This window comes from Theobroma cacao, chromosome 4 (genome assembly GCF_053813885.1).
Source record: "Theobroma cacao isolate CCN51 chromosome 4, ASM5381388v1, whole genome shotgun sequence".
Classification (NCBI taxonomy): domain Eukaryota; kingdom Viridiplantae; phylum Streptophyta; class Magnoliopsida; order Malvales; family Malvaceae; genus Theobroma; species Theobroma cacao.
The window spans coordinates 1,694,627-1,710,046 of NC_142642.1; the positions used below are offsets into that span (position 1 = coordinate 1,694,627).

At 33.6% G+C, this 15,420-nt stretch overlaps 5 protein-coding genes across 6 annotated transcripts; 1 reads left to right on the plus strand and 4 right to left on the minus strand.

Annotated features, from left to right (window-relative positions):
• Positions 1–273: 273 nt before the first annotated feature.
• On the minus strand, positions 274–4,011 carry LOC18600915 (protein FAR1-RELATED SEQUENCE 5-like). Of its 2 annotated transcripts, none has more exons than XM_007031655.3 (2): positions 3,787–4,011; positions 274–2,895 (listed from the first exon to the last, which is right to left on the minus strand). In XM_007031655.3, the coding sequence occupies exon 2, from the start codon at positions 2,883–2,885 to the stop codon at positions 432–434; it is 2,454 nt and encodes an 817-aa protein (XP_007031717.2). In that variant the 5' UTR covers positions 2,886–2,895; positions 3,787–4,011; the 3' UTR covers positions 274–431. The 2 variants fall into 2 exon arrangements, with proteins under 2 accessions (XP_007031717.2, XP_007031718.2); XM_007031656.3 differs by having other exon boundaries at positions 274–2,898.
• Positions 4,012–5,729: 1,718 nt separating this feature from the next.
• On the minus strand, positions 5,730–6,686 carry LOC18600916 (uncharacterized). Its single transcript, XM_007031657.3, has one exon. The coding sequence runs from the start codon at positions 6,618–6,620 to the stop codon at positions 5,985–5,987; it is 636 nt and encodes a 211-aa protein (XP_007031719.2). The 5' UTR covers positions 6,621–6,686; the 3' UTR covers positions 5,730–5,984.
• A 1,001-nt stretch (positions 6,687–7,687) lies between these two features.
• On the minus strand, positions 7,688–8,516 carry LOC18600917 (uncharacterized). Its single transcript, XM_007031658.3, has one exon. The coding sequence runs from the start codon at positions 8,458–8,460 to the stop codon at positions 7,789–7,791; it is 672 nt and encodes a 223-aa protein (XP_007031720.1). The 5' UTR covers positions 8,461–8,516; the 3' UTR covers positions 7,688–7,788.
• Positions 8,517–9,581: 1,065 nt separating this feature from the next.
• Positions 9,582–12,317, minus strand: LOC18600918 (PQ-loop repeat family protein / transmembrane family protein). The gene is made up of 8 exons (XM_007031659.3): positions 12,056–12,317; positions 11,839–11,971; positions 11,418–11,507; positions 11,184–11,308; positions 10,964–11,006; positions 10,424–10,541; positions 10,287–10,336; positions 9,582–9,907 (listed from the first exon to the last, which is right to left on the minus strand). The coding sequence occupies exons 1-8, from the start codon at positions 12,172–12,174 to the stop codon at positions 9,761–9,763; spliced, it is 825 nt and encodes a 274-aa protein (XP_007031721.1). The 5' UTR covers positions 12,175–12,317; the 3' UTR covers positions 9,582–9,760.
• An 826-nt stretch (positions 12,318–13,143) lies between these two features.
• Positions 13,144–15,040, plus strand: LOC18600919 (ATP12 protein-like protein). The gene is made up of 4 exons (XM_007031660.3): positions 13,144–13,681; positions 14,037–14,211; positions 14,386–14,663; positions 14,789–15,040. Exons 1-4 carry the CDS (start codon positions 13,235–13,237, stop codon positions 14,906–14,908), a joined length of 1,020 nt encoding a protein of 339 aa, XP_007031722.1. The 5' UTR covers positions 13,144–13,234; the 3' UTR covers positions 14,909–15,040.
• The last annotated feature ends 380 nt before the right edge of the window (positions 15,041–15,420 follow it).

The window sequence follows — 15,420 nt, forward strand, 5'->3', positions numbered from 1 at the left end:
CAAGTGAAAGGGAATTCATCTGATCGATCTCATGGAAATTAAGTATGCCAGGATTATTCAGCAAAAACCAAACATTACCCTTGCTAGGCTAAGCTGTTGCCAAACAGCACAAAACAAACTCAGTATTGAAAACCAGCTAAATTATCACTCATGGCATGATACCATATGAGAGAAAAAGAGTTAAATCAAATCAGAATATCATATTTTTATTTTTCTCTGATAATACAAATCAGAGAAGGTATTAACAAGGATTTTAAAAGTATAAACGCAAAATTCGTCAACAGACTGCTCTTTCATTACATGAAAAATTTTACAAAGAAAATTGAAATTGCTCATCATCATCTGATACAGCAGCCAGAGAGAACTGAAACTTTTTCCAACCGCTATTTATAGTCCTCCCATGTAGCACAAGCAAAAAAGAACCTCCAAGATTACACTCTTGCATCTCTTGTCCACCTCTTTAAGATGTATTGGCTCGGAAGCAACCTGATATTCCTGTAATCTAGCACTTTTAATGCATGACTACATAACACTCCCATGAACTCGTATTTCATACAACTGCAGAAAACTGTATTATCAGCCAAGTTATAACTTATTGCATACTCTCTTGGCTGTCCATATATGCTTCCTTTATACTCAAATGCTGTTTCACTCTCGATGCACTGATTAATAACAATATTCAGACACATTTCGTATTCTTGTTGAAACAATTCAAATATCCTTGGTGTGTAGGCATCTCTTGCATGCTTCAAGAGAATCACATCCCCCATTAGTCTTGGCATATTTTGGCTCATATCATAATTAGCTTCTAACTCTTTGTAGTGCCAATCATTCACCACTTTCCCAAGATGCTTGAAAAATGAAAGCACATCAGACTCAGGCTTTAAGTATTTCTTTAGATTAACTATAAAACTTTCATGCAGTTGCACGGAGTTTATGTCAGCACAAAAGATGTGCCTTTTGTATGCTATGGCCCATTGCTCTCTGGTTTCAAAAATCTTGTTCAACCAGTCATTCTCCCAAAGACCATGTACATCCAGCATAATGTTCCATGCAGCAATGAAGTCTTCTTCCTCCTCGTGATTGAAAAAGCAGCTGCTTAAGTCATTCACAAAAGATGGTCCTACAAATTTGTCACCGAGTTGTTTGAGTGCACTTTGGTAAACATGCCAAACACACATTCGTTGATGTATTTCTGGAAATATCGAATTAACTGCTTCAGACACAACAGCATCTTCATCAGTGAGAATTGTCTTTGGATTCTTGCCAGACATTGCCTCTAAAAACTTCTGGAATAGCCACTTGAAAGAATCAACAGTATCATCATATAATAGTGCAGCACCAAAGATCACCATTTGCTTATGATGGTTCACCCCAAGGAAGGGTGAAAACAGACGACAGTCTTTGTTTAGCATGTAGGTTGTATCAAAGCAAAGTACATCACCAAAGTCACTATAGTCCATGATCATCTTTGCATCAGCCCAAAATATATTAGCTATTTGATTTTCAGCATCAAGTTGTATGGCATAGAAAAAAGATGGATTTTTAATTTTCCTACTTTGAAAATATTGCTGTATCCTTTCCGCTTCTCCTTCTCTCATATCTCTAGTACGTTTGGAAGATAATTTACTTCTGTGATCGATTGGATCATATCCATGATCAACACAATCTCCGATTGAGTTACATGGTACTTCATATGCTGATTTAGCTTGTATCTTATAGCTCTCCAATGCATTGCCTTCAACAATTCGGGCTACAGCCAACCGCTTTTGTGATCGTAACATCCGAACCCGACATGCTGCAACAAGCTCATGATTGTGTTTTTCCTCAAAATGAGTGACACGGTATTTACCATCAGGTTGACGAGAAATGACCAGTTGTGCCAAACATCCAATTCTTGTTTCTTTTCGAGGTCTCTTTACATTCAAATCCCTTTTATCCTTCTGCCGAAAACCTTCTCTAAAACAAGTAAACCGCCTGGATGCCACAGCACCATCTATCTTACTCCTATTCACATAATCTTTTCGAACACTGAAACCAACTCGTCCTGCATATGTATTGTAAAATTCATATGCGTGATCTTCTGATTTGAACCCCATTCCAAGCTTTGGTACCCCATCCATCCCAGAACTACTAGCTAAGTCAGCTTCAACCGCTTGAGCAAAGGTTAATCTCTTCTGTGATGGTAATAGATGAGCTGTTGATGGGTTTACAAACTCATGGTTGTGTTTTGTTTCGAAATGACTTACACGAAACTTTCCATTAGGTTGCCGTGCAATCGTCATATGAGCCAAGCAACCAGTTCTCATCTCTTGCTGGGGCTTCCTTACATTCACAGTATGCTTGCCAGGCCTATAACCTTGTCTGTAACAAGTGTACCTTCTGGATACAATGGCACCATTTACTCGACTTTTATTCACAAAATCTTTCCTAATACTAAAGCCTTCCAACACAGCATATCTACTATAACACTTGTGTGCATGCTCTTCTGATTCAAACTCCATTCCAACTGCTGGAACCACAAATATATCATCTTCATCTTTTACAGAAACTCTGGCTTCTAACACATCAACAGATAGAGCATTTGGACTCTGAGAATTCTGCTCACCGTCAACATCGATCTCACACTTGTTCACTATGGGAACTTGTGCAGTCTGGCATTCATCCGCATTAATTTCCACCTCACTCTTGTCAACAGAAGAAGCATTTGGGCTTTGACTATCGCTCTCACTTTCAGTAACTTCCTGACTCTTTTCCACAGAGCAAGCTTCCAAGCTTTGACACTCTTGACACACATCAACATCCACCTGGTTTGATTCTTGAAGCTCATTTTCAATGTCCAAATTCTGTCCTTGAGTTAAAATGTCAGGGTCACTACTATCCATTCACCTTCACCTGCTAAGGGGGATAGGAAAGAGTGGGAAGAACATGCAGCAGCAAACGGATATGAAAAAGTCTAGCATCAAAAAACAAATTCTACAAAAACCAGGTTTTTTTAATGATTAAATTAAAACAAATTTACACATGTTCAAGATAGAATTCAACAGATTTTAATTTCTATTAAAGGCTCCCAACAAGTAAGTTGAATTAATTAACATACAATAACCCTCATCAATGAAGATATCAAAAGCTACAGTTCAACATACTACCTTGAAGAAAGAAACACAATTCTATAACAATGGAGACAAGCTAGCACCTACATATATATAGATGCATACATATATCTTCTACATACACAATTCTATAACATACTATCTTCAAGAAATACAATTGATAACAACGGAAACCAGCTAGTTGCATGCATAAATACATACATACAAAGACGCGAACATATGCCACACACAAATACATACATACATACAAACATAGAGTCACACATGCATGCATGCATACATATATAAATACATAATGATACGAAAAAATGAAGCATATGTCATTTTATCTACATATCCAATTTAAAGCACATTGAACTTGCTTTAAAACGAGTTTATAAAACCAATAAAAAGGAAAGAAAAGAACCCAGAAACATGAGCAAATTGTAAATGCAAAATTACTCAAAGTTCTCAGCAAGATGCCACAAATCCCAGAAATGAAAAGAAAAAACAGATCCAAATATTAAAATTACTCAATTAAATTCAAAAATCTCCAACAAAAACCTAAACTTTATCATCAAATGTTACTTGAGTTCTGAAAACCAAGAGAGAAAAGAAGAAAAATTGGATTATTCTAATTCAGAAAAATCCCAACTTTAATATCAAGGAGAGAGGCAGGGGAAGGGGAAATTACAGTGAAGATAAGGTGCAAAACAGAGTGACACGCCGGCGGGAGATCAACGGTTGGGATTTCCCGATAGTTAGGAGAAATGGCGGGAGAGATTATGAGGTTAAAAAGGAGAGCTTTGCAACAGAAAGAGAGAGAAGAATTGGAAGAATTGTAGAGATTAGGGTTTTTTTTTTTTTTTTTTCTGCGGGGGGCCAAATCTTCCGAGCTGTTCGGTTACTGGAATAATAGTACGCTAAAGGAAAGTAAACACTGCACCGAAATGAAGGAGAAAATGGTTCCACGTGGCAGCTTTAGTTACGTGGATTCCTTTGATTGATTAATGGAATTGTGCTTAACCTCGTACATAATGTTCAAACAAATTTCTAAATTATTTAAAATTTTTTAAATAATTTTTTTTTTTATTATGTTTTAATTAAGTCTTTGTGTTTTTATTTTAATTCAAATAAGTTTTTATAATAAATAATTGACTAAATATTATCATTAGTCAAAATGTCCCTTATCATTTTATATCCACATGGCATGAATATGATGTTGATGTGGAAAGTAAAAAATGTCAAATAATCATATTATCATGTCAAATTAATATGTCACGTCATCATCAATTATAATAATTTAATATATCGTATCATTATCAATTATAATATATTAACATATCACATTAACGTCACGTAATATAAAATATGACAAATAACATTTTAATTAAATTAATTGTTAATCACAAAAGCTTATTTGATTTAAAATAAAAATATAAGAGCTTATTTGAATTAAAATAAAAATATAAAGACTGTGATTGAACCCAATAAAAGTATAAATACTTATTTGAATTTTGTTAAATAGTTTAACGGTTTTTTTTTAATATTATGTCTAAAAAGTATTAAAAATAATAATATAAAATTTATCAAAAAATAATAATGGAAATAATCTAAACATTTATGCTTCTTTAAGGAATTATGGTTTGATTTTTCTTTTTGGAAAGAATTTAAATCACCTTTTGTAACTTTAAAAAGATAAAATAATTTGGTTTCAATTTTATTAGTGAGATTACACTAAGTTTCATCTTAACTTTCATCTAATTTTCACCTTAATAAGAAATTTCTTTGTGAGATCTATAATTCAATTTTAACTCCACTCTTATTTGAAATATTCAATAATTTTGATTGCTTCTTCCGCCCCTAAATATTTGTCTCTTTTTTACTTTTACAAAAACTAAAATAAAACTTTCATTTGATGTATTTTATATTAAATTTTTTTAAAAATTACTATATAAATATTAAGTAAAAAAATATGAGAAATAATTTTGTCATATAAAAAAATAAGAGTATTAGGTACTTAAATAAAAAAAAAGATTTTATTTTAAAAGCATAATATTTTCAAAAGTCATTAAAATATTTTAAAATTTTTAAATACACTCTTATTTTTTTATTATATTCAATTAAGTTTTTATATTACCTTTCAAAAAAAATTAAATATTTTTATTTTTATTTTAAACCAAATAGACTCTCATAACTAACATTTGAGTAATTGTTGTTAGTCAAAACATTACTATCTTTTTATGTCACATAGTGCTTATGTAACACGTTGAGATATCACAATGAAAGGTATTTATGTGACATGATCACATGACCGTATAGATATAAATTGACAAGTGGCGTCTTGATTGATGACAATTAGTCAACTATTTATTATAAAAATCTATTTGATCGAAAATAAAAATATAAATATTTGATTAAACGTGATAGAAAAATAAAAATTTATTTAATTTTTTAAAAATATTATGTTTAAAACTCAAACAATAAAATAAAGTCCGAAAGAGGGAAAGATCGAAAGCGTAGTTTATTTTCTTGATAAAATTGAAATTTATAGTTAAAACAAGAAAAAGGAATGGGTCTATTAAGGTACGGGTTGCAATAGATAGAAGAAATTCTAACTCGCACGCACCAACAAACTTTATCAAATGAAACTTTTGTTCCTTTTTTCTATTATTCTTCCAAATCCATGCGCTATGAATCAACAACTAAAGTGATAAGGCTTAAATGAACTTGAACATTCACATGGTTGTGAACACAAGGAAGCCATTGACAATAAATTATGGCCCCCAAGTTACAACCTTACACAAATATTAAAACCCATAATATATTTGACATTTTGGGTACAACATAATTAATTAAAAATAATGAAATTTGTGAAATTGATCGTCAAATTTATTCGACCAAACACCAACCTTCCTCTTTCAAATCTTGATCCAAAACAAACTTCACTTCATCATCGACATAAACACCTTCATTTTTTTCATCATCATCAACAATATTTTCTTCGATCTCGCCTTCTTTTTCTATTTCTTCGAAACCATCGTTAGCTAGATCACATCTATTATTAACATCATCATCATTGTCATTATCATAGTCATAGTCATGATCACTACCATCTATGTAATCATCATTACCTTCATAATCTTCATAGTCATTGGCCAAATGGTCCAAAATCCTTGTAGCAGAAAACCCTGATAAGTTCAAACCAGGCCGCCCATCAACAACCCTCCAAGTGATCAACCTATAGTTTGTGACCATATCATCACTGGACCTTAACTTATGACTACCCTTGGTCTTGTCCTTGGACTTACAAGCCGGGTGCATGTGACACCCTAGGCACCGTGGCCTACCGCACCGTCCGGTAAACTTGGAATGGTTAGTAGGCTTCACGGCCACCTTGGTGAACAATCCGGCAGTCGGGGGAGAATCGAAACGTTGAACGAACCTGAGTTCTGGTCTCGGATTCCATGGAGCTGGGAGGATCCGGTAGGTCCTAACCATACCATGTTGGCGACCTTCCCTCTTCATTTTTGGCAAGAAAGTGAATGTGGGCTAAAGGAATGATAATTGATGATGAGGATAAGATAAGGAAGCATTTGTTTTGTGACCCATTTTATATGCTTTGATTAGAGGGAGAAGCTTGGGAAGCAAGGAGTTTGATTGGTCATAGTACGTGTAGACCAAGCATAGCAATAATGTTGAGTGACAGCTAATATCAGATTAAACAAATTGAAGCAATTGGCCAACAAGGAACTTTCTCCCAACTAATAACTAGACTTGGTTACATTCTTTGATTAAGATTGATAGTGGAGAAGGACCAGATTCAAGAATTGAGGGCCAATAAGGATTATTTTTGGTGACAAATTGTTGCTTAGAATTTGATTGAATAACAATAACAAATTTAAAATAAAAAACCCTTTCCTATCAATGATATTGAATATAATCATTATATTATTTTATATTTTGATCAATATCAATATTAATGATTATCCAAGTAAAACATCATTGATGGTCCCTTTTCTCTCTTCTTTTAAGCATAAAAAACAAAAGAAGATAATTTCCCAATTTTTAAATCTTTTTATAAAATTATTATGTTTATGTGTGTGTGTATGTATGTATTATTTCACTCGTATGATTATTTTGATATTTTTTAAATTGAAAGAAAATGGATTTGAACTCTATTCTTTAAATAAGGGATCATACACTAACCAATAAGTTAAATGCTCGAATGTAATTTGTCCCATTAATGAAAAAGAAAATCTCAATTTCTTGCCAACCATGAAGAATTACTTGTTCGGAAAGTAGATTAAGTGCAAGCAAACATGAAGATATTTTTTATGGTAATAATAAAACAAATTATATATTATTTCTAATTATAAACATTTGAATGTTTTAAAGTAGAATGTTGAAGCTTCAAGCAATAGCAATTTTGCACAAATTCTCTGCCAGCTTTGTATATTCTTTGCATAAAACTAATACTGGTATCTCCTATTTGGAAAATTTAAAATTAAATTTTTATATTTATTTGTCAACCTAAGAAAGTCCTTTTCTCTGTCTTTGTTTGTTTCTAAAGAAAAAATAAAATAGAGATAAACTTCTTTGTCAACATCTTGTGGTCATACCCACATTCTTGCTTGCATGGAGGAAGAAAGCTCCATTAATGGAGTCTCTCTCTTCAATGAAAAAAATTATACAACTACATTTCTCTCAGCAAACACCAACCTTCATCTTCCTCTATTTGGTCCAACATGAACCCTACATCACAAAAACTCATAGCGTCATCATCGTCAGACTCATAATTATTATCAATTTTGTGGTCATCATCAACATATTCTTCGATCTCAACTCCTCTCCCGTCTTCTTTCTCATGTAAAGACCAAAAATTCGCCATAAAATCATCGTCGTCACCACCGGGACCATATGGACCGCCATCATCATAGTCGTCGTCATCATCATCATAATTTAGATGATCATCGATCTCATCATCTTCATTACCGCCAAACAAATGTTCCAAAATCCCTGTGGCGGAAAACCCGGAAAAATTCAAACCGGGTCGCCTGTCCACGACCCGCCAAGTAATCAACCTAGGATTGACGACCATATTACTTGTCCTAAGCTTTTGAGTACCCTTGGTCTTGTCCTTGGACTTACTAACGGGATTCAAGTGACACTTAAGACAAGTTGGCCTACCACATTTTACTGTAAACTTGGAGTGGTTGCCGGGCTTGGATGGCAGATTGGAAAATAATCCAGCAGTAGGGGGCGAGTCGAGTCTTTGAACGACTCGGGTCTCGGGTCTCGGGTTCCATGGAGATGGTAGGATCTGATAGGTCCTAACCATACCATGTTGGCGAGCCTCCCCCTTCATTTTTGGCCAGAAAATGGTGAAAGATGAAGTATGATAAATGGGGTTGCTTATTTTTCGTGTTTGTAAATGTCTTTATAGAGCGTAGAATCAGGAACTTAGGCTTGGGCAGCAAGGTATTTTGTCTGGTCGTGGTCCTTGTTGGCCAAGGAGTTACTTTAGGTTGACTGACAACTGACTTTTGCGCACAGCATTGTTGACTTTTCTTATCTGCTTTTAAGAGTTAAATTGTTTTAATTTAAAATATTTTTCAAAAAAAAAATTTCAAAACTTTTATTCAATTCAAAAAATAAAAATTTATTTTAAATATAAAACATTTTACGTATTAATAGAAACAATTATCATTAATCATGTAAAATGTCTTATGTCCAAGATATAATACATGTTCCAAAAAACTAAAAAAAAACTGATTAAACTTAAAATAATATTGGGATTTATTTCAATTTAAAAATCTCAATAATGATTTAGCATTTAGGCCTAAAAATTCATGATTTCTTAGAAGCTACCTTTTGTGTTTAAAATTTTTAAAAATTGAGTAATGATAAAAAATATATTTCAAAAAATAATCTCAACAATAAAAAATATTTTCGATAATTTATTCAAATAATAAAAAAATTATATTTTTTTATAAAATATTTTACACAAATTTTTTTTTCAATAAGTTATTTTTTATTACTAAAGAGACTCTAGTGATTGTAAAGTGACAGCAACATACCAAAATTATGAGTATAATAATACAAAATTTAAGGTGCGGTAACAACCAATTTTAATGGATGAATGGGCGGGGATTCATGGCATTTATACCGCTCAAACACCTTATGTAAAACAAGTAGGCATTTGTAAATCTTAATGGCAAGGTTGGTTTGCAGAAGTTCAGCAGCACCACCACCACAATCTGCCCCCGCTTGAGTTTAGTTTCAATTTTTGTTACTCTACATCAGCATCTGCTCATAATCCGTTAGTCTACACAATAGAGAAAACCTTCGGCTTCAAGCCAACTTTCCCTCATGATCTCTCGATAGAGCAAGGGGATTTAACACGCGTTACGGTAACAGATCTCTATTCTACGATTACTTTTCTCGTCTACCAGAAAAAGATCATATCAAAGTTACAACGCAAACCCGTTTCAGATGAAAATTTTCTAAAAATCACACAATATGTTTGTTTCACAATGATTCAGATATATCGGTTTTTCTATATACAATGCAGAAAGAAAAAAGATAGAATGACTTTTATGTACGATACTGTAATTGTTTTTCATGCAAATAGATGCATTGACAAATACTGTAAGCGTTGCTAAGTCTTACACATTTTCTGGCCCTGGTTGATCAGAAGACTTGACAAGTGGCTCCTTGCCCTCTCGTTCGAGTTTAGAAGCAATGGTTGCTTTCTTACCAGGATATAACACAAAATGTTGACACATGAAAATAATGTCAAAGAATACAGATACCTGCAAAATGAAAAACACCAGAGATATCATGATAAAGAACGTAGAAGAATTACGTAGGGGAGATAGTGATTTGTCATGCAGTGACATTGACCAAATTTGAAGCAATGAATCCACTTTGCAAGTTTACTTCTTGTTTTACTGTCTCCCCCTCAAATCATTTCATGCAAGCCTTTCATACACATTTTTTAAGGGATATTCACGAAAACTTGGGGAGAATACACTAAGAAAATAAAGGCAGAACAGAATAACGTCCTCTTTATCACATATAACATGGAAGATGGCATTAAGAGAATAAAAGCATGAACCGTTGAATACAAAGACAGAAATGGTGTGGTATAGAATATGAAATCAAATACAGATGGCAGAGGAAATGACATACCAAAGATAGCAATGTCTTGCCTATATTTCCATAGAAGTTCACCCAAGAATCTGAAAAGGAAAATGATATCACAATTACCATCATTGAATGAAGCATAATTGTAGACAACAAGATTAATTGCTAAGGAGGAGACATACTTTGATCTATAGACTGTACGGCCATCTGTGCATAATTTGCCAATCCTCCAACAAAATCAAGCAAAATGTTTCCAATGCTGAACCCATCAGTACTCTTTCGTGCAAAGTTCATTACTGCCTGAAATGTTGAGCAACAAACTTGTAAGCATCTAGATCAAACAACTTCCATCAGCCATACCATGATGTAAAGACAATTAAGGCACCAAGAATTCTCCAATGTGAGGAGTGCAGCCAAGGACATTTCTTCATAGTGACATTGGTTGATAGAAGAATATAGCTAAATAATTAGAATCCAGCCACATGCCCTCATGTGATTCAAGAAGATGAAGAAGCTTTCAGTTTTCAAGATCCTTATATTTCTTTCTCTTTTCATTTTTCCTCGATAAGATCCCAAATTTAACAGTTTGAAAAAATATACTGCCCATGTGCTTATGGACTTTTACATACATTGAAATCATGATGCATCAATCAGTCTAGTGAATTATGAAAATCTAACAGCAGCAATTCAATAGATGCTTCAAAACAGGAGGCTATTCTGACCTGCGGGATATATTTGATCACCGTCATGAAAACTTGTATTGAGCTGCAACATAATTGAAATAGAAAAATATTAGGGAAGAAAGCCACATAGTGGTAGTTTTACAATGAAACCACTGTGCAGACTAGAGATCTTCTATGCGAATATCTTACAACTAAGAAGATGCCTGCCTTTGCTGTTTTCACACAGATACCAAAAGATTAAAATGGAAAAAGGACTTACTTAAAGATGGAGATCAGCCAAAGCCATGATTGGCTAGGTAATGCTATGAAAACACAAATGGCAGCAGTTAACCATGCAGCAGAAACAATTCCAATAGAAATCTTAGAAACCTTTTGAGTTCCACGCTGCACAGAACCATTGATAAAGTTAAAACCATCAATTAGACATTGATTTCAACTTACAAACTGTAGGAAAGTACTCATCCTAGCTACAAAGAAACTGGCAAACACTTACATCATATATCAGGATTTGGAACAAAGTAATAGATGTCAATAAAACAGCATGTATCGAAAACGCTACATCATTAGCAGCTACTGGGATCATCTGCAGCAGGCATAAAGTCAACAAAACAAACAAATATATAAATACACGAAAAACACTTAATTCAGCAAAAAAAATAATTATAAATTCCCATTAACAGGTAGTTTTAATTCATCAAAAAATCTTCTTTTTTTATAACACTAAGCTAACATCTCACAATTAACAAATTAGCTATAAGAATGAAAGTTTTCAATCTTTTTACTAGTTTGCTCTACAAATTCAACTAATTGACCAAATAAAACATAATCAACGCAAAAAATAACTAAACCCAACTTCTGAAAATTACTAATTTAATCAACAATAAAGGAAAAAAAGGGGAAGAATTAAAAAGAACCTCTCCAGAGCCATATTTCTCCAAGTATTGCTTCTGAATAACTGGGCTAAAGTAGAGACAAACGTTGTAAATCATATAAGAGGAGTGCTTTGTCAAATTCAGCATCACGAAATCAAAATTCAACCCCACAACGCTGCGTTTAAAACAAACAACATTAAGAGTTCACAAAATCTAAGAAAAGGGAAAAACAATTGAAAAGTAAAAAATTGGGCTTCACCTTTTTCTTCGGAAATTTAAGATGACTTGAGGATAGAAACTAATGGACCATGAGAAAAACGCAAGCCAACCCAACACTTCGTATGTGATTTCCAGTGGGATTGAATTCCAAGACGCCATCTTTTTGCTGATTTTCCCGGCTGAATGGAGAGAGAGAGAGAAAATCAGAGACAGAAGGAAACCAAAGAAACGAACTTTTAAATCTCGTTTCTTTTGGTTTCTTTGAATTTGGATTGGGTAGGTTACTGAAAGTGGGGCATCTGATGCTTACATGGAAGAAATGGATATTTTTTGTATTGGGTCCATTTCTTAGGATATATTCACTCTCCTCCTTCTTTGGTTTTCCACCCATCATAAAGTAATGATGAAGTTGAGATTTTCAAAAAACCAAATGTATTTTCTTTTTTTCATTTAATAAAAAACAAAAACACATCTCTTTTAAAATTTTAAATAAATAAATAAATAAAGATATAGGTTATGTATTGAAATTTTATTTTTGAATATTGACTATCATATTGTATAATAAAATATAATAAAAAATTTAAAAATTAATTATAAATAATATATATAATAAACAATATAAAAATATTATATTTTTTAATAAGGGTGAGCTCTTTAATCATATATATTTTTAAGTAAGTTATGTATTTTTCATATTAATTTCTTAACTAAAATTTAAAAACATTTAACATGTTAATATCAAAAAGCTGAATTTGACTTTTTATTTTTTTAATGTTTTTCTTATTTGAAGTCTAAACTTTGAAATTCATTCAAATATTGATTCATATATAATTTTGTCATGTATCATAACATATAATAACTATTTAAATAAAAATAAAAACAAAATATGTTAATAAAATGAAAAATATCTAAAATATTGTACTAATCATTTGTTCCCAATATCATAAAAATTTTCAATTTGATTTTGATGATAGAAAAATAAAAAAAAAATTATATTTTCATTGCAAACCCAACAACTAAGCCCAAGTTTTGGCCCAATGTAGACCAATTCAGAGAGTTTTTGGGCTTCGTTGGGCCGATATAACACCACTCAAAGCCTGTCCAACATTGTCTCTCTGACATTTCCTGCCCTTTACTTCCGCTGAAAATGGCTAAAACCCTATAGCAAGCTCAAAACAGCCCCTGCGTTTCCTCAGAAGAAGAAAGACCGGAGAGATCAATGGCCACTTCTCTTTTAAACAAAGCCTTAAAACCCATGAAAACCCGTAACGTCCTCTCAACTCTCCGGTCCCTAAATTTCACTTCCATTGCCACCGTCCACGACTCCCCATCCGACGGCCCATCTTCATCATCCTTTACATTTGACAACACCAACCACAGCAAAGAAAAAGACAATAACAGCATATACCTAAAGCCACCGACTTCGAATTTGAAGCCCGAAACGACGACGTCGTCGTCGTCGTCGGTGGCGATGCCGATGTCGTTCATGACTGGGTCGATCGTTGGGAAGAGATTTTATAAGAAAGTGAGTACGAGAGTGTCTGATGATGGAGTTGGATGGACGGTGATGCTTGATTATCGGACTCTTAAGACGCCTTCCAAAAGGCCCCTTAAGTTGCCTACTTTGGCTCTTGCGAAGGCCATTGCTGCTGAATGGGAATATCAGGTACTCTTTTTTTATTGTAATTCTTTGTTTTTAGGTTTTTTTTGGTTTAAAAAATTGAGTTTTTTTCTTTATTGTTACTGAAAATGGATTCTCTTTTAATTTGAAAAAAGTTCATTAATTGGGGATTGAATGTGTTGTTAGTTTACTCTCTGCATTGGGTGTTTTTGGATATTTGTTAAGTGCTAACTTAAGCTTGTCTGAATTGGTTTTCATTTGATGAATGTTAACTTCAGAAAGTGGATTGGAGTGAACTCAAAAGATTTACTGCACATGTTTTAGTTGATCTTAGGTCCAATTGTGAAATTTTTGTGCCGCAGATTTACTGAGTCCTATAATGAGATGTTAATTATTGTAGCAAATAGATGGGATCAGACCCTTTACGATGCCACTGATGAAACTTGCTTGCACGGCGCTGGAGAGAGTTCCACTTACACGGGTGAAGGTTATTGAACATTTGATGAAGAAATTTAATCAAGACTTAGTATTCTGTCGTGCTCCAGAGGATAATGCTCTGACGGTTGGTCTCCATGGTGAGTAGGTCATTCATGCTTGACTGTATTATATTATGCTTCCTTTGATATTGAATCATCAGTTCATATGCTTGATGGGAAACTGAATCATTTTCAGTTTAGTCTCATCACTATATGCTTGATTCAGTGTGAAAACCAAAATGCAATAATAACCCACATTATGTTTTTTTGCAGCAAGGCAGGTTGAGAAAGTTGATCCTTTACTTGATTGGGTAGAATCAGAATTTGGCTTTAAGCCTATTGTGTACTCCAGTTTTTTTGGTGGGAAGCAAGGGGACGGTCTCACAAAGGCTGTTGAAAACTTTCTAAAGAAGACAGATGACTGTGCATTGGCAGCAATTGATGCCCTTGCAGCTGCGGCGCACTCATTGGTCATTGCACTAGGAATTTTCCGTGGTAAATTGCAGATTGAGGAAGCAATTGAGTTGATTAGACTTGAGGAAGATTTGCAGGTTCTCTTCTTTACAGTTGCTTTCCCTCTTTCTAAATAAATCTCTCGTGACATCCGTACTTATATTTTAACATATTGGGGTTATTTTCAGTAGCATTAACTTGACCTTCTCTTATATATATGTAGGTGGATAAATGGGGTCTGGTGGAAGGTGGGCATGATGTTGATATTGCTGATCTCAAGGTACAAATCTCATCAGCTACTGTGTTCCTTGGTCTTTCAAGGAGAAACTCCTTTTCTGATTGACGAGGTCTCGAGGCTATTCAAACTTTTTATTTTTCTTTTATAGATTTGTATCTCTTAATGTAACGCTCATTAATTTTTGTAAGATTGATGATTTTATTGAAATAATGAATAATTGAATGTGAATGAGTTCAAGTGCCTTTCTTCAACTTGCATTGAGACATCAACTCTCACGTGCCTTTGAACTTGTGGGGAAAGCGAATGCAGCAATAGTGTTTGGTAGTACTACTGTATTCATCTTCTAGACAGAGTTCTTAATAATACTATATCACACTTCGTGGAGAATGCCAACATCTAGATCACTGTTCTCATTAATGATGCTTTCATAGCTAAGAGACTCATCATCCTTGAAATTACAGTCACTCCCAATGATGGAAGATCCTATTTGTGTTATGTTAGGGACGGTGATGTTTGCCTAATGCTTCAAAACGAATATCTGTTCTTGTGATCAACCTTGCTCGTAACTTATGTCTTTTCTTGGCAGCAATAGATGCATATTGGTGGTTGTCTCTCGA

Excerpts from the sequence above, each read along its gene's own strand:
- LOC18600915 (XM_007031655.3), bottom strand. The coding sequence starts at position 2,885 with ATGGATAGTAGTGACCCTGACATTTTAACTCAAGGACAGAATTTGGAC.
- LOC18600916 (XM_007031657.3), bottom strand. The coding sequence starts at position 6,620 with ATGAAGAGGGAAGGTCGCCAACATGGTATGGTTAGGACCTACCGGATC.
- LOC18600917 (XM_007031658.3), bottom strand. The coding sequence starts at position 8,460 with ATGAAGGGGGAGGCTCGCCAACATGGTATGGTTAGGACCTATCAGATC.
- LOC18600918 (XM_007031659.3), bottom strand. The coding sequence starts at position 12,174 with ATGGCGTCTTGGAATTCAATCCCACTGGAAATCACATACGAAGTGTTG. Across the intron at positions 11,007-11,183 it reads TGGCTGATCTCCATCTTTAA|CTCAATACAAGTTTTCATGA; the intron begins GTAAGTCCTTTT and ends ATTATGTTGCAG. Across the intron at positions 10,337-10,423 it reads CGTACAGTCTATAGATCAAA|ATTCTTGGGTGAACTTCTAT; the intron begins GTATGTCTCCTC and ends TTTCCTTTTCAG.
- LOC18600919 (XM_007031660.3), top strand. The coding sequence starts at position 13,235 with ATGGCCACTTCTCTTTTAAACAAAGCCTTAAAACCCATGAAAACCCGT. Across the intron at positions 13,682-14,036 it reads CTGCTGAATGGGAATATCAG|CAAATAGATGGGATCAGACC; the intron begins GTACTCTTTTTT and ends TAATTATTGTAG. Across the intron at positions 14,664-14,788 it reads GACTTGAGGAAGATTTGCAG|GTGGATAAATGGGGTCTGGT; the intron begins GTTCTCTTCTTT and ends ATATATATGTAG.